The sequence below is a fragment of the Canis aureus genome, chromosome 8 (assembly GCF_053574225.1).
Source record: "Canis aureus isolate CA01 chromosome 8, VMU_Caureus_v.1.0, whole genome shotgun sequence".
NCBI lineage: Eukaryota > Metazoa > Chordata > Mammalia > Carnivora > Canidae > Canis > Canis aureus.
In genome coordinates, this window is record NC_135618.1 from 68,387,057 (window position 1) to 68,413,660 (window position 26,604).

General features: G+C 42.3%; 1 protein-coding gene across 1 annotated transcript; it reads left to right on the plus strand.

The window, feature by feature from the left end:
- The first annotated feature begins 19,370 nt into the window (after positions 1–19,370).
- AZGP1 (alpha-2-glycoprotein 1, zinc-binding) lies at positions 19,371–25,537 on the plus strand. Its single transcript, XM_077907830.1, has 4 exons — positions 19,371–19,530; positions 21,784–22,044; positions 24,053–24,328; positions 24,929–25,537. Exons 1-4 carry the CDS (start codon positions 19,455–19,457, stop codon positions 25,261–25,263), a joined length of 948 nt encoding a protein of 315 aa, XP_077763956.1. The 5' UTR covers positions 19,371–19,454; the 3' UTR covers positions 25,264–25,537.
- The last annotated feature ends 1,067 nt before the right edge of the window (positions 25,538–26,604 follow it).

Below are 26,604 nucleotides of genomic sequence, written 5' to 3' on the forward strand. Positions count from 1 at the left end.
TTGGGGGTTGGGGAGAGTCAGTACACAGGCAACAACAGATAAAATTTCTTTAAGTTTAAATCTCTATGAAGCCCTCCACTGTCCCCCACTTTGGCCAAAGTACCCAAAGCACAAGTTTATACACAAAAGAATGTGCATGTGAGTGTGTGTGTGTGTGTGTGTGTGTGTGTGTGTGTGTGTGTGTGTCTGGGTGAAACTGCTTGATGGGCCTCTGCTCCATGTCCCTCAGGAACTCAGGGAGCCAAAGCCCCTCTCCACCAGGCCCAGTGAGACCTGTGACACCTGCCTGACAACCCATTCCCGGCCCCACTGCTAGAGCAGGAGCTCCTTCAGAGGAAGGAAGGGGCAAGGCTGGGTCAGCAGGTGGTGGGTGAGAGAGTAACTAACTCATTGCCACAGAGTCTTGACCAGAGCTAACCCTGCACTCTCCATGGAAGAGAGTTCCAGATGCTGCCCCTGTGGGCCTTTGGGGCATTGTTCAACCATCTTCTAGATGGTCCCTCTCTCTAGGTTTGAGATGCAGGAGGCAGCATCCTCACCCCTTACCCTTGAGGAGAACTAACAGCATATCTCTTTCCAAAGATATCCTCTCTCTAATTTCCAACAATTTTTGCCATAGCATATGACTCTGATGTGGGCATGGGGCTTAAGAATGGCATAACCATTATTGCTTTATTTGGGGCTTTTTTTGTTATTTGAAATATTTCATCTCAGACTAGCAAGTCACTTCAGAGTGTCATACATGTTGTATTTTCTAAAACATTACATCTTGAAATCCCAAATTTTCCAATTTAATATCCCATTACACTAACATTTATTCAGTACTTAATAAATAAATGATGAATATTCTAAGTGCTAGATGGCTACTAATTTACTTATCCCCCATGACAACCTCATGACGTAAGTCTATTATGATCCTCTTTTACAGAAAAGAGAGATAAAGAACAGAGACGTTACATAACTTATTCAAGGTTAACCAGCAAGTGAGTTGGAGAATTTGGGATTTGAAAAGGCAGTCTGGCTGCAGATGGCAAACTCTTAAACACTACAACATGGCCAGCTTCCCTGTTATTCAAATTAGCATCTTTGAAAGAGCTTCTGATTGTAGACCCATTGTTATTTTGTACCATCAAGAAAATTAAAATCCTCTGCTTGCATGTTCTACACCTCAATGACTAATTTCACCATCTGCCCCGGACCCCAATCAAAACCTTGGGCGTCATCACTGACAGCCTCTCCTTCATTGACCACATCTTCTCAACTGACTGGTGGTACTGATTCTGTCCCTTAAATTAAGATGGTGTTGTAGTTCAAGAATGAATTACTGTAACACCATCCTAGTGTCCCCACTCCTAGATTTGTTTTCCTCTAATTCATTCTGTGCATTGCAAACAGAGTATTTAACTCAATTCTTATTTAAATTTACCAACATTTACAGTTTCTTTGCTCAGTGTTGCTTCTTGAATCTCATACTTTCCATCTGGGTTACATTTTCCTTTCTTCCTTTTTTAAACCATCTTAATCATTTTACGTGTGAAGTTCAGTAATGTTATATGTACTCATGTTGCTGTGCAACAGATCTCTGGAACTCTTTCATCTTGCAAAACTGAAACCTTGTACCCATTTCTTCCTCCCCTCTGCCCCTGGTGACACCACTGTACCTTCTGTTACCACGAATTCGACTGCTTTAGATACCTTATGTCAGTAGAATCATACAGCATCTGTCTTTATGTGACTGGCTTAGTTTAATGCCTTCAGGATTCATCCAGATTGTAGTTATCCATCAGAACTTTATTCTTTTTTGAAAGGTCAGGTAATATTCATTGTGTGTATGAATGTATATATCAAATTCTGTTCATTCATTCATCCACTGATGGACATGTAGATTGCTTTCACCTCTTGACTATTGTAAATAGTGCTTCTGTGAACATGGGTATTCCAAATTTTCTTCTTCTGGAAACACAACCTTCCGTAGTATTTCCACTGGGGAACTGCCAGGGGTAAACTCTTTTCATTCTCTTTGGCCTAACAGTGCTTTCATTTGAGCCTCAATCTTGAATTGTTATTTAATTGGCTTAAGAACACTTGGTTGAGGGACACCTGGAGGGCTCAGAAGTTGAATGGCTGCCTTTGGCACAGAGTGTGATCCCGGAGTCCTGGGATTGAGTCCCATGTGGGGCTTTCTACATGGAGCCTGCTTCTCCCTCTGCGTAGTCTCTGCCCCTCTCTCTGTGTGTGCCTCTTGTGAATAAATAAATAAAATCTTTAAAAAATTATTTTATTTATTTGAGAGAGACAGAACACACACAAGTGTAGGGGGTGGCAGAGGGAGAGGCAGGATCCCTGCTGAGCTGGAAGCCCTACATGGTGCTCCATCCCAGGACCCTAGGATCATGACCTGAGCCCAAGGTAGACACTTAACTGACTGAGCCACCCAGGCACCCCTTTCTTTCAGAACTTTAAAGATATTATTTAACTGCCTTCTCCTATCTAGCGGGTCTATAAGTCATTTCTGTTGACCACATAATTAAGCATCTGCTTTTGGCTCAGGTCATGATTCCAGTGTCCTGGGATTGAGCCTGCATCAGCCTCCCTCTCCCTCTGCCCCACCCCACCCCCATGCTCGTGTGCTCTCTCTCTCTCTCTCTCAAATAAATAAATAAAACCTTTAAAAATAAACTTTTATTTTATGACCTCCAGAACTGTGAGAGAACATATTTGTGTTGTTGTAAGCCACTAAATCTGTGGCAATTTGTTACAGCAGCCATCGGAAACCAGCATAATGCCTGTTCTTGATTTTTGCCCAATTGTTTTATTGGATTCCTTTTCTTTTATTTTTAAGATTTTATTTATTTATTCATGAGAGACACACACACACAGAGAGAGAGAGAGAGAGTCAGAAACACAGGCAGAGAGAGAAGCAGGCTCCATGTAGGGAGCCTGATGTGGGACTCGATCCTGGGTCTCCAGGATCACACCCTGGACTGAAGGCAGCACTAAACTGCTGAGCCACCTGGGCTGCCTGCTTTCCTTTTTCTTAAGGATTTGTAGGAGACTTTTCTATTTTGTATATGTTATTTTTTAGTCAGTTCTATATTTTGCAAATATCTTCTCCCAGGTAGTGATTTGATTTTTCACTCTTATCATGGAGGCTTTAGATAACAAACATTTTTTACACAGTCAAATCTTCCAATTCTTTTCTTTGATAGTATGTCCTTTTTGTCTACGGATATCCTTCCCTATCCGGATATGATAGTTTTGATATGTAGAATTTTTATCATTCAGCTTAAAATATTTTTTAATTTTCCATCATTATTTTGTCTGAATTGCATGGAATGTTTAGAAGTATGTTTTTAAAGTTCTAAATGTATGGGAAGTTTCTTCTTATCGTCTTTATGTTAATTGCATCATGGTCTGAAAGAACATAATTTCTGTAGTTCCAGCCCTTTAATATTGTTTTTTTTTTTTTTCTTTAATATTGTTACTCTATGATCTAACATGAGCTCAGTGTTCTTACGTACTCCATATGTATGCTTGAAAATAATGCTTTCCTTTGGTTACTGAAACAGTGTCATCTATAAGATCGCTAAATTAGTCTTATATTTCACCCTATGTCTAATACTATCCAATATGGTAACCATCACCACATGGAGCTATTGAACATCTGAAATGTGGCTGGGACAACTGAGGAAAGGGATTTTTATTATTTTTTTGATATTTTATTTATTTATTCATGAGAGACAGAGACAGAGACAGAGACACAGGCAGAGAGAGAAGCAGGCTCCATGCAGGAAGCCCGATGCAGGACTCGATCCCAGGACTTCAGGATCACGCCCAGGGCCGAAGGCAGGTGCTAAACCACTGAGCCACCCAGGGATCCCTGAGGAAAGGGATTTTTAAATTCATCTAAGTACAATTAATTTTTATTTAAATTTAAAAACTGAAACCCAATTAAGTTTTTTTCTGTTAAATACAACTTTTGTTTTTCTGTTTGCTTGTTTTTTTAAAGATTTATTTATTTGAGAGGGAAAGAAAGAGACAGAGAGAGCATGGGGAGGGGCAGATGGAGAAAAAGAAATCTAAAGCAAACTCTTCCCTGAGTGGAGCCTGACATGAGACTTGATTTCACAACTCCGAGACCATGCAATCAAGAATCAGGCACCTAGCTAACTGAGCCACCCAGGCATCCTGACAATTTTGCTATTTCGGTAGGACAACATGGTCTTTAACCATGCATTGCATAAGATATTATTGTTACATTGTAGTGCAAGTGTCAAGCATGTGCACTGTTCCTGATAATTCACTAAACTTCTTACTGATCTGGTCAGTGCCAATAGATTGATTTCAGTTCAATTATTTAATTTCCTACCTACCAATGTAACATTACAATGTATTTATTAAATATCTTATGCAGACACCATGAGATACAGTGATACCTATGTAAATTATAGTGGTAATTAAATTGAAGTGCTTTCTTATTTTAATTATAACAATTAAATTATTTACTAGTTTTTGTTTTGTTTGTTTTTTACTAGTTTTTTAAAAAATTAAATAGGTGTTTGGCTGTCTCAGTCAGTGGAATGTGCAACTCTTGAGCTTGGGGTTGTGAGTTTGAGACCCAGTTTGGGTGTAAGGATTACTTAAAAATAAAATCAATTGGGCAGCCTGGGTGGCTCGGTGGTTTAGCACCGCCTTTGGCCCAGGGCATGATCCTGGGGGCCCAGGATCGAGTCCCATGTCAGGCTCCCTGCATGGAGCCTGCTTCTCCCTCTGCCTGTGTCTCTCTGCCTCTCTCTGTCTCTCATGAATAAGTAAATAAAATCTTAAAAAAAATAAAATAAAATCATTAAAATAGGAAAGATTTTTAAATTTAAAATAAAGCACCCTACTGATGCAAAATCAAATGGATATAAAGAATCTAAAAAAAAAAAAAAAAGAATCTAGCTAGCATTGTACCTAATTATAGAGAACATACTGATGGTTACCAGAGGGAAGAAGGTGAGGGGAAGGGAGAAATAGGTCATAGGGATGAAGGAGCACACTTGTCTGTTGGGATGGGCACCAGATGTTGTATGGAAGTGTTGAATCACTGTATTGTACACCTGAAACTAACATAACACTGTATGTTAATTAACTGGAATTTAGATAAAAGCAAAAAAAAGTAAAAACTAGCACTGTGACTGGAAAAGAAAAGGGGAAAAAGATATGTCTCGGTTTCACAATGATCAGCAGCTGGAATTCGCTGAGGCAGAGCAAAATTAAAAAGCTGTTTGTTTTTCTAATAAATTAAGGCAATATAGTTGACTATAGTAAGAAACACTTTCAGTAAATAGTGAATTTGATAAGAAATTTCCTCATGATGGGGTGCCTGGGTGGCTCAGTTGGTTAAGCATCTGCCTTCAGCTCAGTCTTAATCCCAGAGTCCAGGGATGGAGCCCTGCATGAGGCTCCCTGCTCAGTGGTAAGTCTGCTTCTCCCTCTGCCCCTCAAACCACTTATGCTCTCGCTCTCTCTTTCTCTCCCTTCTCTCTCTCTCTCTCTCAAATAAATAAATAAAATCTTTTTTTTTTTTTTTAAAGAAAGAAAAAAACAAGAGATTTCCTCATGGGGCACCTGGGTGGTGCAGTCAGTTAAGCATCGGACTCTTAGTTTCAGTTCAGGTCATGATCCCAGGGTGGAGAGGTTGAGCCCCACATGGGGCTCTGAGCTCAATGGGGAGTCTGCTTGGGATTCTCTCCCTCTACCTCTGTCCCTCCCCCTCCACCTACCTACCCCACACATCCACACACTCTCCCTCTCTCTCTCTCTCTCTCTCAAATAAATCTTAAAAAGAAAAAAAAAAAAGAAATTTCCTTGAAGTAGTCAAAGAAGTATCAACAAATTAGCCACCTAAAATCAGAATTACATGTTCAACAAAAGCTTTAAACCATTTGTAATGTGATCTGCACCTGTAACTTTGGCCAGCTATAAAATAGCTTGAATTCTTGTACATGCACACTTTTTTTTTTTTGGAAACCACTTTTAGATGGAGAGATGATAAAATAAATTATTTCAACTATAGGAATTTCATTACAAAATTATGAAGAAGACTAAAAACACTGTATTTTACCAAAACAATGAAAGTTCAGTAAGCCACCACACAATTACCCATAGAATTCAATAATCCCAAAGATGAATTGAACCAAAATTTAAAAATTATAAGAACTTTTCTTCAGCCTCAGATGAATCATGTGATAAGAGATACTGCTCAATTAATATTTTGAGTACATTTTGTCTCAGTATACTTCCAAACTCATAAATAAATGTTGTCAATTCATGGCCTAAAAAAATCATACTTATAGCATAGATATTTTGTAATCTTTTACAACTATCAAAGAAGAACTTCAGCTAGAAGTTTTATTTTTTATGATATTTACTGTAGGCTTTATTTTTATTTATTTCTTTACATTTTTTAAATTTAAATTCAATTTGTCAACATGTAGTGTAACACCCAGTGCTCATCCCATCAAATGCTCTCCTCAGTGCCCATCACCCAGTTACCCCATCACCTCCCCTTCCTCAAGGAGCCCTTTGTTTTCAGCTAGAAATTTTTAAAAATATTTTCTATCATGATGGACAGTTCTCTAGATGTTTTCATTCTGCTTTGTTCCACCATATGAAGTATATTGAAAACATTTATGTTCAGTTCTGAAGTAGACTCTAAGAAAATCATGAATATGGTTGATAAATTAATTGAATATATATATGCAAATACTGTAAGTCATCACTCGTTTGTAGAACTGCTGAAAGAAATAGAATGAATTGAGACACCTGGGTGGCTCAGAGGTTGAGCATCTGCCTTAAGCTCAGGGTGTGATCCTGGGGTTCTGGGATCAAGTCCCAAGTCCGGCTCCCTGCGAGGAACCTGCTTCCCCCTCTGCCTATGTCTCTTGCTTTCTCTGTGTCTTTCATGAATAAGTAAGTAAAATCTTAAAAAAAATAGAATGAATTTAATGGTCTTGTGCTCTTTGCTAATGCTTATTGGTTGAGCCATGGAAGAAGAGTTTTGCAAATATTTACCATATCGACGATGTCAATATGAGATTTTATTGAAACAAAAGAAATGTTTGCCAAATGTTCAATAATCAAAGACCAAAAAAATGGCAATGTGAATCATGTTTCCTCACATTTCATACCACAGAATTTATTTAAATTTAATTAATTAACATATAATGTGTTATTGGTTTCAGAGGCAGAGGTCAGGGATTCACCAGTTGCATATAACACCCAGTGCTCATCACATCCTTGTGCCCCCCTTAATGCCCATCACCAAGTTACCCCATCCCCCAACCCTCAGTCCCGCGTCCCCTCCCCCAACTCTCAGTTTGTTTCCACGAGGAGTCCCTCGTGGTTTGTCTCCCTCGCTGATTTCCCATTTGATTTTTAAGCTGTTGCTCACACTTGAGCTCACCGCAGCAGCAACAGGAAGTGGCTATGAAAATCATTACAGTAAAATATGTACTTACAGGTAATTTCATGCAGTTAGGATTTATTACTGCATCTTTACATCTGTTTACATTTCTCTTGACTGCAAATGGCACCATGTACAGTCTGTAACTATGTGCATAAGTTTTGATAAATTTTAATATTTTTAAATAAGATTTATCGGGGCACATGGCTGGCTCACTCGATGGAGCATGTGACTCTTGATCTCAGCGTTGTGATTTCAAGTTCCATGTTGGGTATAGAGATTACTTAAAAATAAAATCTTTTAAAAAATAATAAAAAATAAAAAAGATTCGTGCATTTTTATGGTCATAAATGATAAAATAGATTGCATCTACATATATGACATACCTTTAACTTAATTTTTTCAATATTTCTAAGCTACATGATTCATCTGTGACTCTTTTCAAAGTGTTACAAATCTTCCCCCAAATTTTTCCAATATATTTATTGAAAGAAATCTGCATATAAGTGGACCCATGCAGTTCAAATTCAAACAACATGGGTTTGAAGGGTCAACCATAATAGCTTTACTCCGTTGGTAAGGAATCTATGTGGAATTCAGCCACATGCTAAGCTTATACATTCTTATTATACATTCTGAAACATTGGAAATGACTACCAGATGGGTCTGGAGAGCCAGCAACAATTAGATGTACTGGGAAAGGGAGCTGGACCAGGGCTCTACTTATTGCCAAACTGCCATATGCATTATGATGGAGTGTCCTCAGCTTGTCAGTGCCAAGTCAAATCATGTATCCAACCATCCCCAAAAGATTTTGGTATCCCCCTTCCCTGTTATGTGGCTTTTTTGAGTAAATGGCTGTAGATTACAATGAGAAAGAACTCAAGGAATCACTACTACATACACCTGACATGGTGTTGCAGACTCCTTCCACATGGAGATCCAACTGCATCTTCAATCGATAGACTCTCAGTCTACCGTACTTAAAACTAACAGTGCTCAGAACTAACTCAGTTCAGAAACCTGTCGAGGGCCTTTGGATTTACATGAAGGCCTTTGGATTTGATTTCTTTTGATTGTACTTACTACAGAATATCCAACTGTTGGCTGTCCACCTATCTTTTTTATAATAACCTTATTGAGCTATGAATCACATTTAAGTCTCCAATTCATTGAGGTATAATGTATTCAAAATATTGTGCATCACCACTATGTAATCTAGAAAATTCCATCACAGCGAAAGAAACCCTGTACCCACTCTTCATAACTCCTCATCTCCCATCCCTCACCCCTATCCCAGGGCAACCATTAACCTACTTTCCATCTCTATAGATTTCCAATTCTAGGTTTTTCAACATAAATGGAATTATATAATATGTGGCCTTTTGTGATTAACCTATTTCACTTACCATAGTGTTTTCAAGGTTCAAGCAGGATGTAATATGTATTGGGATTTCATTCCTTTTTATTACTAACTAATATTCTATTTCATGGATGTACCATTTTTATTTATTCATTCATCAGTTAATGGACATTTTGGTTGTGCTCCTTTTTGAATAATGCCACAATATGTATGTACAAGCTTTCATGTGGACACATGTCTCCATATTTATAAAGTCTATGTTCAACTTTTTGGAGAATTGCCAGTTTGTTTCCAAAAATGGTGGCAACAACGATAGCCAAACTGTGGAAGGAGTCTCGGTGTCCAAAGAAAGATGAATGGATAAAGAAGATGTGGTTTATGTATACAATGGAATATTACTCAGCTATTAGAAATGACAAATACCCACCATTTGCTTCAACGTGGATGGAACTGGAGGGTATTATGCTGAGTGAAGTAAGTCAGACGGAGAAGGACAAACATTATATGTTCTCATTCATTTGGGGAATATAAATAATAGTGAAAGGGAATATAAGGGAAGGGGGAAGAAATGTGTGGGAAATATCAGAAAGGGAGACAGAACGTAAAGACTGCTAACTCTGGGAAACGAACTAGGGGTGGTGGAAGGGGAGAAGGGCGGGGGGTGGGAGTGAATGGGTGACGGGCACTGGGGGTTATTCTGTATGTTAGTAAATTGAACACCAATAAAAAATAAATTAAAAAAAATAAAAAAATAAAAAATAAATAAAAAAAAATAAAAAACAAAAATGGTGGCAACATTTGACATTCCCAGTGGCAATGTAGATGGTTTCACTTTCTCTGTATACTTGCCAGCACTTTTTCCCCCAACTATTGAGGTATAATTGGCATATGTTGTATAACGTTAAGGTATACAACATAATGACTTAATACATATATATATTACAGAATGTTTACCACAATAAGGTTAGTTAACACATCCTTCACCTCACAGAATTACCATTTTTGTTGTTGTTATGGCAAGAACATTAAAGTCCTCCTCACAGCAACTTTCAAGTACACAATCCTGTTAACTGTGGTCACTTACTTACCTTACAACTGATTGACCCTTTGACCAACATCTCCCCGTATCCCTCACCCCTCAGCCCCTGGCAGCCATCATTCCACTCTCTGTTTCTATGAGTTCAATGTTTTAGATTCCACATATTTGTAAGAGATGCAGTATTTGTCTTTTCCTGTCTGGCTCATTTCACTTGGCAAAGTGAAATCCGTGAAATCAAGTGAAATCAAAGTTCATCCGTGCTGTCGCAAATGGCAGGATGTCCTTTTTTATGACCGAATAATATTCCAGTGTGTTTGTGTGTGTGTGTGTGTGTGTGTGTGTGTGTGTGACATCTCCTTTATTCATTCATCCATAGATGGACACTTGTATCCATACCGTGGCTGTTGTAAATAAGGTTGCAGTGAACATGGGAATGCAGATACCTCTTTGAGATTCTGATTTCATTTTTTTTTGATATATACCCAAATGTGAAATTGCTAGATAATAATGTACTTCTATTTTTCATATTTTTAGAAAGACCACACTTTTTTTTCATAGTGGCTGTACCAATTCAAATTCCCACCAAGAGTCCACCAGGGTTCTCTTTCTCCACATCCAAATTAACATTTTTATCCCTTGTCTTTTTCAGAAGAGCCATTCTAACAGATGTGAGGTGATATCTCATTATGGTTTTTATGAGTACTTCCCTGATGATTTGTAATAATGAGCACCTTTTGATATATTTGTTGGCCATTTGTATATCTTTTCTGGAAAGAAATATCTGTTCAAGTCCTCTGCATATTGTAAAGTTTATCTATTTTTTTTTTTTTTTTAGTAATCTCTACACCCAACATGGGGCTTGAACTCATGACCCTGAGATCAAGAATCACATGCTCTTCTGACTGAACCAGCCAGGTACCTCCCTCTGCACAGTTTTAAATTGCATTTGGGGGTGTTTTGCCAGTAAGTTATATGAGTTCCTTACATATTTTGGATATTAACCCATTGTCAGATAGAGTTGGCAAATATTTTCTCCCATTCCCTAGATTACCTTTTCATCTTGATGATTGTTTCTTTTGCTGTGTAGAAACGTTTTAATGTTCCCACTTATTTATTTTGCTTTTGTTGCTTATGTTTTTGGCATCACATCCAAAAAAAAATCATTGCCAAGATAAATGTCAATGAGATTTTTCCCTATGTTTTGTCCTGGGAGTTCTATAGTTTCAGGTCTTTTTTAAAAGATGTTATTTATTTATTCATGACACACAGAGATTGGCAGAGACATGGACAGAGGGAGAAGCAGGCTCCTCGCAGGGAGCCCAATATGGGACTCGATCCCAGGAACCCAGGATCACACCCTGAGCCAAAGGCAGGCACTCAATCGCTGAGCCACCCAGACGTCCCTCAATAGCAAATTAAAAGGATTATATACCATGACCAAGTAGGATTTATCCCTGGGATGCAAGGTTGGTGCAATATATGCAAATCAATACATGTGATACAATCATATTAATAGAATGAAAGACAAAAATCATATAGTTACATAGTCATCTCAATAGTTACAGAAAAAGCATTTGATAAAATTCAGTATTCTATCATGACAAAAACTCTCAACAAATTGAATATAGAAGGAACACATCTCAACATAACAAATGCTATATATGATAAACCCATAGCTAACATCATACTCAACGGTGATAGGGTTGAATACTTTCTCTTTAAGACTGGGAACAAAAAGAAGAGGCCCATACCAGCAGTCCTATTCAGCACAGTAGTGGAAATCCTAGTTAGACCAGTTAGGCAAGAAAAAGAAATAAAGGGCATCCAAATGGGAAAGGTGGAAGCAAAACTGTTTTGGAATGCCTGGGTGGATCAGCAGTTGAGTGTCTTGTCTTTGGCTCAGGCGTGATCCCATCAGGGGATCGAGTCCCACCTCTGTCTCTGCCTCTGTCTCTGCCTCTCTCTATGTCTCTCATGAATAAATAAATAAAATATTTTTAAAAAACTGCTGTTGAATTTGGTTTGCTAGTATTTTGTTGAGAATTTTTGCATATATATTCATCAGGGATATTGGTCTATAGTTTTTTAAATATTTTATTTATTTATTCATAAGAGACACAGCGAGAGGGGCAGAGACACAGGACTTGACCCCGGACCCTCAGATCATGACCTGAACCAAAGGCAGATGCTCAAACACTGAGCCACCCAGGTGCCCTATAGTTTTCTTTTCTTGTAATATCCTTATTACAAGGTTTTGATATGAAGGTAATGCTGACCTTATAAAATGAGTTTGGAAGTATTTCCTCATTTTCTTTTTTAGAAGAGTTTGAGCAGAACTGGCATTAATTTTTTTTATTTTTGCTAGAATTCACCCATGAAGCCATCTGGTCCTGGGCTTTATTATTGGAGTTTTTTGGCTACTGATTCAATCTCCTTACTTATCATTGGTCTGTCCATATTTTCTATTCATGATTCAGACTTGGTAGGTTGTACATTTCTAGGAATTTATCCATTTCTCCTAGGTTGTCCAATTTGTTGATGTATAATTATTCATAATAGTCTCTTATGCTTCTTTGTATTTTTGTGGTATCAGTTGTAATATCTCCTCTTTCATTTGTAATTTTATTTGAATCTTCCCTCTTTTTTTCTTGGTAAGCCTAGCTAAAGGTTTGTTAATTTGGTTTATCTTTTTTAAAAAAACATAGCTCTTAGTTTCATTGATCTTTTCTATTGTGTTTCTGGTCTCTATTTAATTTATTTCTGCTCTGGAAGGGGGCAGGATAGGAACTAAAGATGGCTTTAGGGTCAGACTCTTCCCCCTCTACCAAACCGCTTCTCAAGGAGGAGCCACGGAGTTAGGTGTCTTTGCTCATGGCATGTGATCATCTCCTTGGAAACCAAGAGCTAGGATCCCACATTCAGGACTATGCAGATGGTCCAGTCAGAGTGACCAAAGTCCTTGTCTAAATGTCTGAAGTGGGGGTGGAAAGTGGGGAGGTACACAGAACCCAGGGAATAGGGACACTTTTCAAAGTTTGATGAATTTCTCCAGATTCCTCAATGGCTCCATTTATAAATGTCCTCAGTGCCCGGGTCAGTGTGGGTATCAGGGGAGGAGGTTAAGTTTGGTGCTGGGGGTTGGGGAGAGGGGGCTTTTGCCTAGTTATTTCTAAGCTTTTTACAAGACCTTAAAGCACTAAGACAAACTTCTCTTTCACAATAAGTTTCTGAGGATTGGTGCCAGGAAAGAAGCGCCTGAGGGTAAAGAGGGCTCTCATCCCACTCCTTTATTCCACCAAACAGTACCCTCTTTGTCTCTCCTCTTCCCACCAAATGAGACCAGCCTCCTCCCACAGCCATATGTTAATGACATGTGCCAAGACCTGGAGCAGCAGGATGCAGGGATCACCCAAGAGTAGGGAGGAGAAAGAAGTATAGAGGCCTGGCACTTCTGTATCCACCACGAGGGGAAGAGAAACCTTTCTTCTCTCTCTCCCTTCTTCTTTTCCACAGCTGGATTTATCTATCTGGTTTTGAGGAGAGTGAGAGATTACTAGGGTTGATAACAAGTGTTAAGGAGGGGTCAGCAGAAAGAAAGTGTCAGAAGAAGAAGGAAGACATCTGCCCAGAGAATTGAATGCAGCAGCACTGCACCCGAGATACTGCCTGACCTGGAGAGAAGAGAGCTAAGCTAGTCCTGCACCCATCATCACATGAAAATCTGGAGGAAACAAAAATATAAACTAATACTTTCTTAAGATTTAAAATCTATAACATTTATAAATAGTCAACAAATGCATTTCTCACTAGTATGGCAAGAATTTAACTTAGCAGCAAATTTACTCAAAGAACTGGTGATACAGAGGCAGCATCCTGGTTTTATTCCATGATGATTACATCTGGCTTATTACCAGAATTTCTAGAAAATTCTCCTTCCTGAACTTCTTGAACACAAGCTCTTGCCTGTGTAAGCATGCAATCAATCCCTCAAGGCTGACAGGAAGAAAACCCTGGAGACCAGAGACCATAGGCAGCTGTTGATCCCAAAGATCAAGTTTTTCCTTCTTGACTTTCTGCCGCCCCACAGTGGGTCTCACAGTTGACCCATACCTCAAAGTCCCCTCCGCTTTGACAGGTCCTTACTCTGTGACTTTCTTTTTTTTTTTTTTTTTGTGACTTTCTTTATACAAGATTTTCCGGATCTAGTGAAGTCTTCCTCTGGTTTTAGGCCACTGCCTACCCCAGTAGTCAGATCTTCTTTCTCCACGATAATAAAGGCAGAAAACCCCTCGGGTCCTAGAGCCAAGTGATAGGGATGGAGGACAGGAGGAAAGCCAAGTTCATAAGACAAGGAATGACATCTTTGAAAGACACCATGGACTATTCCAAGGACAGAGAATGCCAGTAGACTGAGTGCTGTGCTGTTTCCACAAGCTCAAGGGGCAATCTCTAATAGGCATGAAAACAGGAATTAGCAGGAAGGAAATATCAGAGCCCCAGTGATCAACAAAAGATACAAGTAGAAATATGCAGACACTCTGCACTCCCTACCCCATACTTCCTCTGCTTTCTTCCTACCCTATCATATTCCCATTCTCACTTTCAGGCCTCAGCTTTCACACAGGAGGTAGTGTCAGAATCAGCTCTTATCCAAGTTCGACTGACCATACCCCTACCCATGTGAAGCTGATCCCACTTTATAAAGCATCCAACTTGGGATGCCTGGGTGGCTCAGCAGTTAAACATCTGCCTTCGGCTAGGGGCATAATCCCAGAGTCCTGGGATCAAGCCCCACATCCAGCTTCCTGCATGGAGACTGCTTTTCTCTCTGCCTGTGTGTGTGTGTGTGTCTGTGTGTGTGTGTGTGTGTGTGTGTGACGAATAAATAAATAATATCTTAAAAAGAAAGAAAGAAAGCATCCAACTCACCTATGGCCAGGGCTGATGCATGGAAAATGAGCCAACTTTGGGGTCATTCTGACCATGGTTCACGTGGTGGCTCTGCTAGTCACTAGATATTTCATAGTGGCTTAATCAGGTGACTTAATCATCTGGGCAACTTTGCATTAACAACTCCTCTCATGATTATTGTGAGAATTCCATATTTAAAAACTAGCCTATGTAAGCTGCCTGTGGATAAGGGATGGTGTGTCTCCTGATCCACCCTGTTCCCTCATTTCCAAGGACATTGCTCAGCATTTAGAACTTTCTCAGCACAGTCCAGAGTTCATAGTCCATTTGGGGTTTTCACTGAATGTTTTCCTTTCCATTGCTGTTATATCCACATGAAACCCTAAGGAATCCTCCAGGCCATTTTACATAAGAGGAAACAGAATCAGAATACATAATTTCTGTGGATCATACAGATGGCAAGATGCAAAACAAGACAAGGGGCTGGTTCCTCAGACCCCATAAATTGTTGATACCAAGGCATAAAATTAGGGGCAAAGAGTGGGATTAGAGAACAAAATGCCCCAAAAGCTGCAGAGAATCTCCAGAAGGATGAATTAGGAAAAGAGCCTGGACCATGTCTCCTAAGTAGGAGTGATCAAGACACAAGGACTGGGAAGGACATTGGCTGGAATAGAAAAGTTGTGTTCAGAAGTCATTAGTAACAGAGGTGATGGATAAAGAGAGGAAGAGGAAGACACTAGGTGATTATAATTAATGGCATTTATCAAGTAAGTGCTATGTACCAGGTGCCTGTGATCTTATTTAATTCTCATCAAAAACATCTGTGATAAAGCTATTCCTATAATATCCATTTTAGCGATGAGGAAATTGAAGCACAGAGGAATTAAGTACGAATTTGCTGAAAATCATAAATTTAGCAGTTGGTGGTGAAGCTGGTGATCAAACCCAGACATACTGTCTATGAAACCTGGATCACTAACCAAATTTTTTACCATATTAGGGATTACTATTTTTGAATAATCAGCAGGAGGGAAGAGGCATCCCCAAATAGGGATTATATTGATCCCAGGGAGTGGCTGTTCAGAGAGAAGAGAATCATGGAGCATTAATGAAAATAGGTGAGAGTTATGGGAACATCAAGAATTTGAGGGGGGATACTAAAAGAATAAAGGAGCAGACATAATCACTCTACAACCATGCAACTAGACAGTTGAACTCTCGAGTAGAAAGAAAAATTGCAAATAATATAATATTTAAAACAATTCTTATTTGGTTTTGGAATACCTACTAACGTTCTCGTGCCTGGTTCACCCAATATTCACAAGATTTCCTAAGAAATAAATTCTGTCCAACTGATTCAGGAGCATCTGCAGAACTTATTTCTCTCTCCCAGCCCACGGATAATCTCCCTCTTGTGACAAATAGGAGATTACCTCTAAGACTCAAGAAGCACTCAGCCAAGTGGAAATGTCTGACTTGGACCTTACTGAAGTGAGGACATTAGGTGTACAGTCTGCCACAGCTCCAGGAGGTCAGCAGTGAGGGCTGGATCATCCTGTTTGCCCTGCAGTGGTAGACCATCTTTCCCAAAACCACACCAATATATCTATGCAAGAGGGGCCTTCTCTGCTCAACTCCCCTCTACCAAGACTGGAGTAGTACACAGGTGGGTTGATCACCATGGCATATAAAATCCCCTCTGCCAACAGGGTTCCCAATGCAGATGGGAGAGGTGTGGGACCATCCCCTGAGGCAAATGCTTGTCAGAGTTTGAAATTTAACCCTACTTGAACCCATAAATTAACTTGTTACTGTTTCATGCTGATGGCAGACGACAGGAGAGCTCTGAGACATAGACAAAGGGCTGTTGGACACGGCACAGCAAACAGCATGAGCATCGTGGGCCCAGGTTACCCTGAACCCCTAAATCCCAGACAGTAACTCTGAAGGACCCAAGTGGATGCTGTATAGGCAATAGGCTTGTGGTAGAGTCAGGATTAACTCTTAACTTGGGGAATGCATGCTTTTCTAGTGAGCTGTCATGAGTCTGATCTTTTCCCAAAGATCATCTCTTAAGGTTATTCACTGCAAACACTACCCTGAGAAATGGCCCAGGTAAAGATCACACAGGACTTGGCATTCCCAGTAAGGATATGCAGGAAGCTTAAACTCAAGGTCCCTATGGCAGATTGCCCTGCCCAACCCTGAGATTATGATCTGAGCCAAAACCAAGAGTTGGATGCTCAACTGACTAAACCACCCAGGCACCCATGGAAATTTATTTTAAACAAAACAAAATTGACTCAACCCTAAACTACTTTTATAGCTTTATAGGACAAAAATCAATAATAAAAATTTTTTTATAAAAATAGAGATAGAGATGTGCCATGAACAAAGGAGGAAAAAGGCCAGACCAGTTGGCTGTGTATGGTGGCCCTACATTCAAAGTCTTGCACCTTCTGGGGAATGTTGGGCTGAGTGCTGTAGAGTAAAAACAAAGGAAAAAAAGCAGGGTAGTGTTCTGGAAATATGCCTCCCACAATGGACAGATTCATCAAATTCAGCAAAAAAATCCCAGCCTCAAGTGCCTTTGGACCCTGTAGCCCTGGACACCAATCAGAAGTGGGAATCACATCCCAATGAAGTGGCTGAGGCCTACCTGGAAGAGGAGTGCTCTGACATGTTCAGAGGGATCACCAACTACCTGGACTAAGTGTTCAGTGCTTCCTATGTTCAATTCAACAGCAATGAGCAAAAGAAAGGCCAAGGAACCCTGAGAAGAGGGGACATAGCAGGATGAAGACCCAGTGGAAGAGAAAGAGGGCTTAGAAGTATGAAATAGTGTTCCTCAGAATCCTACTTAACCCACTAAAAGTATTCTCAAAAGCTATGGGTTCAGGATGAGAATAGGGACAGGGAGGGACATTGCGGGCTTACTCCTAAGACTTAAGGCAGGTGCCTAAATTCAGATTCTGTCCTTATTGTGAGCTCCCAGGGAGAAACTGGACTGGACAAGTTCATGGTCCTTTGCTTCTCTCTCCCATTCATAGCTTTTCTCATACCGAATTGGGTGTGAAATATGTGAAAATACTGTCTTTGATATTTAGTCATGGAAGAAAAACCAAATAACTCAGAAGGAAATAATTTAGCCAGTGGTATTTCAAAGCAACTTCTGGCCCCTTGAACAAATCTGAAAACCACATGACAGGAGAAGAATGTCAGATCAATAAGGAAACCCAAAGTCCACAGGAACAGGCTAGGCTAAAGCAGACTGGAATGTGAGACCCCACCCACCTGTGACAGGACAGGTGGGTTAGGGTTGGGCCAGAAGAGGGAACCTCAGAAGACCCCAGTCCTGCCCAGCTGGGAAAGAAGGGGGAGAGGGACACAGAGCCACTTAGACGCCCACAGAAACTTCCTGGAGGAATTCAGATTTCAGAGGACAAGATATCTGGCCAAGAAGAGGTAAAAAGATTGTTCCTGACCACTTGGGCATCAGATGGCTGAGGGGAGGGCCACAGGGGCCTGACAAGGGACATGACTGAAGGTGGGATTGTGCCGTGGACAACACCAGGGAGTATAAGAGGCCCAGAGGAGCAAACATGGGTCCGTCCACGAGCACCTCCTGCCCGCCCAACAGAGAAGCAGTAACAGATTCTCCTGCCGGCAGGACCAAGTTCAAGTGCGCTCTGAGGATATTCTACCTCAGGAGGACCTCACTGCCACAAACTGTCTCCTTCGAGGCAATTCCTCAGTCACTTTGAAATCTCATATTGCTCTACATTAGGGGACCTCTCTGCAAACAGCCCATCAGCCCCCAAGGGCACAAGAGAAGGCCTGTGTTTCCATGTAGTTGGCTTCCTCTGTATCCTCTGTGTTTTATTTCATGCATTAAAAACTAGATAATTTTATCTAATTATTGCCTGGGTGGCTCAGTCAGTTAAGCGTCCAACTCTTGGTTTCAGCTGAGGTCATGATCTCAGGGCCAGGAGATGGAGCCCCACGCCAGGCTTGAAGCTTATTGAGGAATCTGCTTGAGATTCTCCTCTCCTCTCTCTCTGCCCCTCCTCCAATTGCATAAGCTTGTGCGCACACAGGCTCTCTCTCAAGAATAAATAGATTTTTTTAAAAAAGAAAGAAAGAAAAGAAAGGGAAGGAGGCAGAGATGTGAATGTCTTCCATGCAGAACTCCAGTGTGCTGGGTGTGTGTGAGAGAGAGAGAGGGTCCCACCCTAGCTGGGGTCTGGCCATGTGTAGAGCTTTTCCAGAGGTGGTCTGACCACACTCAAATCCCCCCAGTGAGCCTAGGGTGAGGACATCATGATAGACTGGGAAGGCAATACACACCCCAGGCATCTGCCACTTCACACCTCCATTCCTCCTCCCTCAGCCACTGGCATTCTGTCACCTGGGGGATACAGAGTCCCAGCCTGAAGATCAGCCATCTTGGCTCTCCATTTGCACACCATATGTGAACTCACTGAGTACAACGTCCGCCCAGGGTGGCTTGTGCATCCTCCTCTCTCACTGTCAGGGGAGGAGCCTGTCCTGCACTCTCATTGGCTATGGGGTCACCTTTCCCAGGCTGGGCTCAAAGCCCAACCATTCCCATAACTACACTTGGCTTTATCTCCAAGTAGTCTGCTCCAAGTTCCACAACACAGGGCAGACCAGTCTGGTTAGACACAATGGACACAATTGTGTCTGCCCTGCTGTCCCTGCTACTCCTTCTGGGTCCTGCAGTCCCTCAGGAGACCCAAGGTGGTAAGTGAGGAAGTCAGGGTGGCTCTGGAGAAGAAGAATGGAGGGGAAGTAATAAATGGGACAGGCAAGTTGGAGAAGGGCCTCTAATGCATCTGGGATTCCCAAATATACTATGGGAATGGGTGTCAAAGGCTGTCACCTAACTCAGCCCATAGCCTTCTAGAAGTATTGAGGGAGTCTCCGGACTCGTGCTAAATGAAGCCTTAAAGAATCAGAATCTAGGGATGCCTGCATGGCTCAGTAGTTGAGTGTCTGCCTTCAGCTCAGATCCTGATCGTTGGGTCCTGGGACTGAGACCCGCATCAGAGAGCCCAATGAGGGGGCCTGCTTCTCCCTCTGCCTATGTTTCTGTCACTCTCTGTGTGTCTCTCATGAATAACTAAATAAAATCTTAAAAATAACTAAATAGAATCAGAATCTAAAACCCTTAATTTACAAATAAGCAAAGCTGAGACCAGTGAGGTGAAATGACAGGTCAGGGTCACACACCAGGACAGAGCAGGAGCCACACAGATAGAACTTCTTGTTCCGTCTTTTCTTCCAGTGGCTGGATGAATCTGTCTGGTTCTCAGAATAAAGAGGGTGTAACTCTAAGGGCCAGATGTGAAGGCAAGTTAACTGGAGGGTTGTAGAAGGAAGTCTGTCTCTTTCCCCCACTGTCAGACCACAGTTCTACCATTAGCCCTGAAGGCAAGTTAGGGGGAAAGCAGCCAGCTGGAATCTGGGAAGCACTAGAGTCAACACTAGAATAGGGAAATGAGGCTGTTTCTTGGCCACAAATTTCAGTTTGAAGAAATGTAAGCTAAACTGTTTATGTCTGAAATTCATTATATTTACAAACTATGAGAATATATGTTTTTAATATTTATGTATGTATGTATGTATGTATGTATTTATTTATTTATTTGAAAGAGAGAGAGCCCATGTAGGGGGAGCAGCAGGCAGAGGGAGGGAGAGAAGGAGGCTCCCCACTGAGCAGGGAGCCCAACATGGGACTCAATCTCAGGACCCTAGGATTAGGACCTGAGCTAAAGGTAGATGCTTAACTGACTGAACCACCCACACACCCCTATATATTTTATTTTAGAATGTTAATCACATCCTACACCAAAATCTTTATTAGTCAGGGTTCTGCAGAGAACAAGAATAAACAGGAAGTATAAACAAGAGACAGAGATTGATTTTAAGAAATTGGCTGGCACAATTGAAATCTGCAGGCTGGAGACCCTGGAGAAGAGTCAATGTTGCCGTCTTGAGTCCAAAGGCAGTCTGGAGGCAGAATTCCTTCTTCTTTGGGCGACTGGGCTTTTTTCTTCTGACCTTCAACTGATTAGATGAGGCCCACCCACTATGAAGGGTAATCTGCTTTACTCTCGGTCTATAGTGTTAAAAGTTCATCACATTTAAAAATTAATTAGCAAGAATAATTTCAGTACTCGAATTAGGAATCTGCCATCTGACCTCCAACATTATAACACTCATGAGTTATATCATGAATTAATTATGGAAATGTCCCCCCTCTCCCAGCCCCTGTCTTATAGCAAAATGCAAGGTACAGCCCTGGGAATTCTGGGATCCAGATCCTGATCTTACCCTGTGTCAATCCATTCTAGGTCATCTCCTGAATTTTATGATAAATTTTTCCTACACATTCAAATTCTATGTATTAGACTAGGTTATGCTCCAGTAAGAAAGTTTTTAGTGGTTTACCCTAGCAAGTGTTTATTTATATAAAATATAAATAATATAAATATAAATATTTATATTACATATAATATTATATATATTATATATAAATATATAATTTATATATTCAGTTTATCATATAAACTGAATACAGATAAGGCAACTTTCCTCTCTTCTCCTGTTTCATCCTGAAGTCTCCACAGTCATCACATAAATAAAAGAAAGACAGAACAAACCCATTCATAGGGCCTCAGACTGGAAGAAAGACATTGCTCCCACTCACATCCCCTTTTGACAGAATTCAATCACATACAAGGAGGCTGAGAAATATTATCTTCTTATCTGCCAAGAAGAAACAATGGAGTGAAGACACAGAATGGTCTCTGAAGTGCCATCCCCAGAATAGAACTAGGGCCCTTTAAACTTGAGTGAGCCTCCAGAGATATAAGGCTGAGGGCCAGGGAGGAAAACACCGAGGAGCCAGGGCCCCCTTCCTGACTCTCTGCTGCCCACGTTGGGTCTCCCTGGCATGGACCGCACACCTCAAAGTCTTCTGCTCCTTTTCAGGGCCTTACTCTCTGAGCTTCTTCTACACTGGGCTATCCAGACCCAGTGATGGCTTCCCCAGCTTCCAGGCCACTGCCTACCTCAATGATCAGGACTTCTTTCACTATGACAGTGAAACCGGGAAAGCCATACCCCGGTACCCATGGAGCCAGATGGAAGGAATAGAGGACTGGGAGAAGGAGAGTAAACTTCAGAAGGCAAGGGAGGAAATCTTCATGGTGACCCTGAAGGACATCATGGAATATTACAAGGACAAAGAAGGTCAGTGGACTGCTGGGGTGGAGGGTCTTAGCTCAAGAGGTAGGCCTGCAGGTGTGAGTGGGAAGGGGTCAGCAGGATGGAAATAATCTCCATCCCGAAGGAGGAATGGAAAGCAGAATAGAAATATGCAGGCACTCTGCATCCCCTGACCAGAATGCATCTGCTCTCCTCCTGCCCCATCACCTCCTCACCCTCACTCCTAGGCCTCAGCTCCCACAGGAAAGGATATTCGAGTCAGCTCTCATCCAGGCATGCGTGACCTCTAAGCTGCACACCCCAACCTCTCTGAGGCTGATCCTACTTTAGAAGGTGTCAGACTCCCCTGACCAGGGATGTTGGGCAGACAGTGAGCTAATCCTGGGGTCAGTCAGACCTGGGTTCACGTGGTGGCCCAGCCAGTCCCTAGCTATTTGACAGTGACCATGTTCTTAATTATCTGGTCTGATCGCAAAATTGGAATTGCCAAGAGACTCCATAAAACTTACAAATGTAAATTCCATGAAGGTTAGAACACTGTCTGTCTTGATCACCCATCACCTGGGACTGCCAATAATAACCTGCTCAAATGAAATCTGTTGAATGATGGAGAGAAAATGTCTCACACGAACTGTGGTCCATACTAGTAGGTCAGTAGGGACTGAATTCAAAGCCACACATTGTTAGAGTTACATGGAATCCTGAAGGAGCAGACTCAGGAAGGCTGTCTGTAAGGAGCAGACTAAGGAAGGCTCATCTGGACTTGTGGTGGGAGGAGTAGGAGGAGCCACAGCACACAGAGCCCTGGGCCTGGCTCTCCTGAGCCACACCACCCACCCTCACCCCTATCCCCGCCCTCTAAATCAGCCACTCACAGGTTGGTGAACTGTTGATACTAACTCATTATAGGGTATCAAAAGATGGGCAGAAAGGGCACCAGCAGACATTCAATTGGCTGGAATAAAATGCTGCAAGTAATTATGAGTAAAGAGGGTAAAGAGATGAATGGCGGATGTTAGAGAATAATTAACATTTACTGAGCACTTACTAGGTGCCAGGCACAGGTGTTAACACCCATAACGCTCACAACAACCTCTAAAGCAGCACTATGGGGCAGCCCTGGTGGCTTCAGCCCAGGGCCTGATCCTGGAGACCCGGGATCGAGTCCCACATCAGGCTCCGTGCATGGAGCCTGCTTCTCCCTCTGCCTGTGTCTCTGCCTCTCTGTCTGTCTCTCATGAATAAATAAATAAAATCTTTAAAGCAGCACTGTGGCCACTGCTGTTTCCAAGATGAGAAGACCCAAGGGCAGAAGGGTTAAAGGCTCAAGTCCAAGCCAGGTTCGGTGGAGAGAGATCTGCCTTTGAGCCCAGGTAGCTTGAGATCAGAGCCTGTGCAGAGTGCTAACCAGTACCGGGTAAACTCCAGTTGTGTCCCCTTCCCTGAGGAAGCCAGTTTCCAAGACTTGTTGCTCACTGGGCTGAGGCAGGGGCTTCAGAGATCTGTAGTGAAGATACCAAACCCCAGAAAAGAGGGAAGCAGTGGTCACATCATGCTCACCCAAGTGGTGACATCAGCTCCCCTTAGAACTGAGAAAAAAGGAGAAATTTCATAATTGGTATAAAACTCTAAATAATTTCTATTTAACTCAAAGATGGTACTTTGGTGGGGTTGTATCAGGTTCCTAAGAGCTCCTAGTATATCCACAGTTCACTAAAAGAGATGATGAGATGATATGGGGGGCGGGGGGGGGGTGTCTGGGAACACTGTGCATGGTCTGTACTCTCTGACCCTCCCCAGCCGGGAAGGATGCACCTCAGCTCAGATGGGCCTAAAATACCAAACCAAAGCAACTTTCCATCTTGTGCTTTATGTCTGGCTCATAACCCATTTGCCAAGATGAAGGGACCACATGCTTAGATTTCTAAAACCTTTCTTCCTGTTGTTTTTGCAAACTGCAGAGGAGTAAAAGTTATTAAAACACAGTCAATGCTGGGCTGACTGATTTCCTGGGGGCCTGGGGAGGGTACAGGGTCTCATACCTTTCAGGGAATGTTTGGCTGTGAGCTCCAGAATAACAAAAACAGTGGAGCATTCTGGAGGTACGCCTATGATGGAAGGAACTTCATCGAGTTCAACAAAGAAATCCCAGCCTGGGTCCCCCAGGACCCAGCAGCTCTGAACACCAAGAAGAAGTGGGAAGCGGAAGAAGTCTATGTGCAGCGGGCCAAGGCTTACCTGGAAGAGGAGTGCCCAGTGATGCTGCAGAGGTACTTAGAATACGGCAAGACCTACCTGGACCGACAAGGTATCCACCTGCTTCCTACATCCTACTCCTCTGCACCCCACTGAGAAAGACAAAGGTGATCTCAAGCTGGGAGCCTGGGGAACATCTCAGGCCAATGCCACAGCAGTGTCTCTATGATGATACCTCTAGGCTGAGCAGTGGAGAGAGGCAGGTGTGTAAAATGCCTGCCTGTGACAGCCTAGTTGTCACAAGTGGAGACTTTGGTTTGGGAAGCAGTGAGAACAAGGGTCCTATGGGACAGAGCAGGGATGGGTCTGATGGATAGAGCCACAGGCAGAACCAAGGCATGGAGCTGAGACTGGGGGAGGAGGGAGCCCCAAAGCTCACTCAGAAGTTTGGGGGGAAAATATAAAAATGTATAGGGGCATTCACAATTTCTTGTTATCAGAAGTCAATACACAGTGGAGGGACAGGGAAAGCCCAGGGGAGGCTCATGGGAACCCTTGGCTTCCCTGACCTTCATAGAAGTTCCCTGGGGAGGCAGATACAGAGCTTGGAGTTCTGTTCATCACTGACACCCAGAAAGTGGGAGGGAAGGGATATGAGCAGGGAGCCATCGAGGGCAGGCCCTCCATATCCATGTTCTCCCCCCACCCACAGAACCCCCCTCCGTGTCCATCACCAGCCATGGGACCCCGGAAGGAATTCAGACACTCAAGTGCTGGGTCTCTGGCTTCTACCCACAAGAAATTGATCTGCACTGGATTCAGGCGGATGATACACAGGAGACTAAGTCGGGGGGAGCCCTTCTTCCCAGTGGAAACAACACTTACCAGGCCTGGGTGGTGATGTCAGCTTCCCCTCAGGACTTAGCCTCCTTCTCCTACTCCTGCCTCGTGAAGCACAGCAGCCTGTCCCAGCCCCTCACTGTGCTGTGGGACAAGAGGCAGGGAGCAGTGAGGGCGGAAGGCTCTGAGGACACTCAGGTGCAGTAGCCACCCTTCCTGTGAGACCTAAGAAGATGAGCTCTAGAAATTGCTGTTGCATTACCAGTGAGGCCAGGGATCAGGTGGTGGATTCAGAGCTGGAAGACTTGAGTGCCAGCCACTGAGATGACTCACTTCCAAACTGCTTTTGGAAGCAACTGCAAAACCCCATCATCTAATCTGTCGAATCAAATCAACAGTAATCACCTTGCCTAGCACATAATGTAGAAAGGTATTTTAAAACTGAGATCATATAAAAAATATGAGTAGATGTTACCATTCATCCTGTGCTCTGAAGCCTTTGATTCATCTGAAATTCTTGCTATAGACTTGAGGCAACGTTTACAGGGCTTCCTACACTGGGGTGTCCACTGCAGTGTGGCCTGGATCATCTGGTCCCTTGGGCCTTGCTCAGGAGCCCACTATGGATGTCCTTTCTTTTATCAGGTCATAGAACCTCTTTAATACAAACCCATGCCTCTTCTGTGCCTCAGTTGCCCAGAGTGGCTCAGTGGTTAAGCGTCTGCCTTCGGCTCAGTCATGATCCCGGGGTCCTGGGATCAAGTCCCACATTGGGCTCTTCACAGGGATCCTGCTTCTCCCTCTGCCTATGTCTCTGCCTTTCTGTGCTTTCCAAGAATAAATAAATACAATCTTAAAACAAAACAACAACAACAACAAACCCAAAGGACAGAGCAGAGCTCTCACACCTGACCTTCCTATGAAGCCCATCTGCATGATCAGGACTCCCTTCCCTTCCCTGCTGAGCTCCTTAAGGAAATCATCCCCAGCATTCAGAATTCTGAGCTGACCCTTATCTTTCTTGAAAGCCTAAATTCAAAGGTTCTACTTTTTATTTTTGATACTTTGACCCAGTTTGGAAATCAAAGCTGAGAAAGTCTATGTGAAATCCACATTCCATTCCATTCTTCTGGGACCAAAAAAAAAAAAGGCCTGTTTGAACAGTAGAAGCTGCAGAAGAAAACAATCCAGATAGTCAAGAGGGAAAAATATACCCAGTGATATTTCAAAACACATGACACTGAACAAATAAGGAAAACCACATGACAGCAAAAGAATGTCAGATCGATAAGGAAACCCAAAGTCCACAGGAACAGGCCAGGATGAGGAGAATGTGATTCCCGTTCCCCTGTGACAGGATACATGGGTTAGGGTTGGGCCAGAGGAGGGAACCTCAGAAGACCCCAGTCCTGCCCAACTGGAGGGGAAGGGGGAGAGGGACACAGAGCCACTCAGACACTCACAGAAACTTCTGGAGGGATTCAGATTCCAGAGAAGGAGCGAAAGCCAAGACAGCTGGCCAAGGAGAGGTAAAAAGATTGTTCCTGA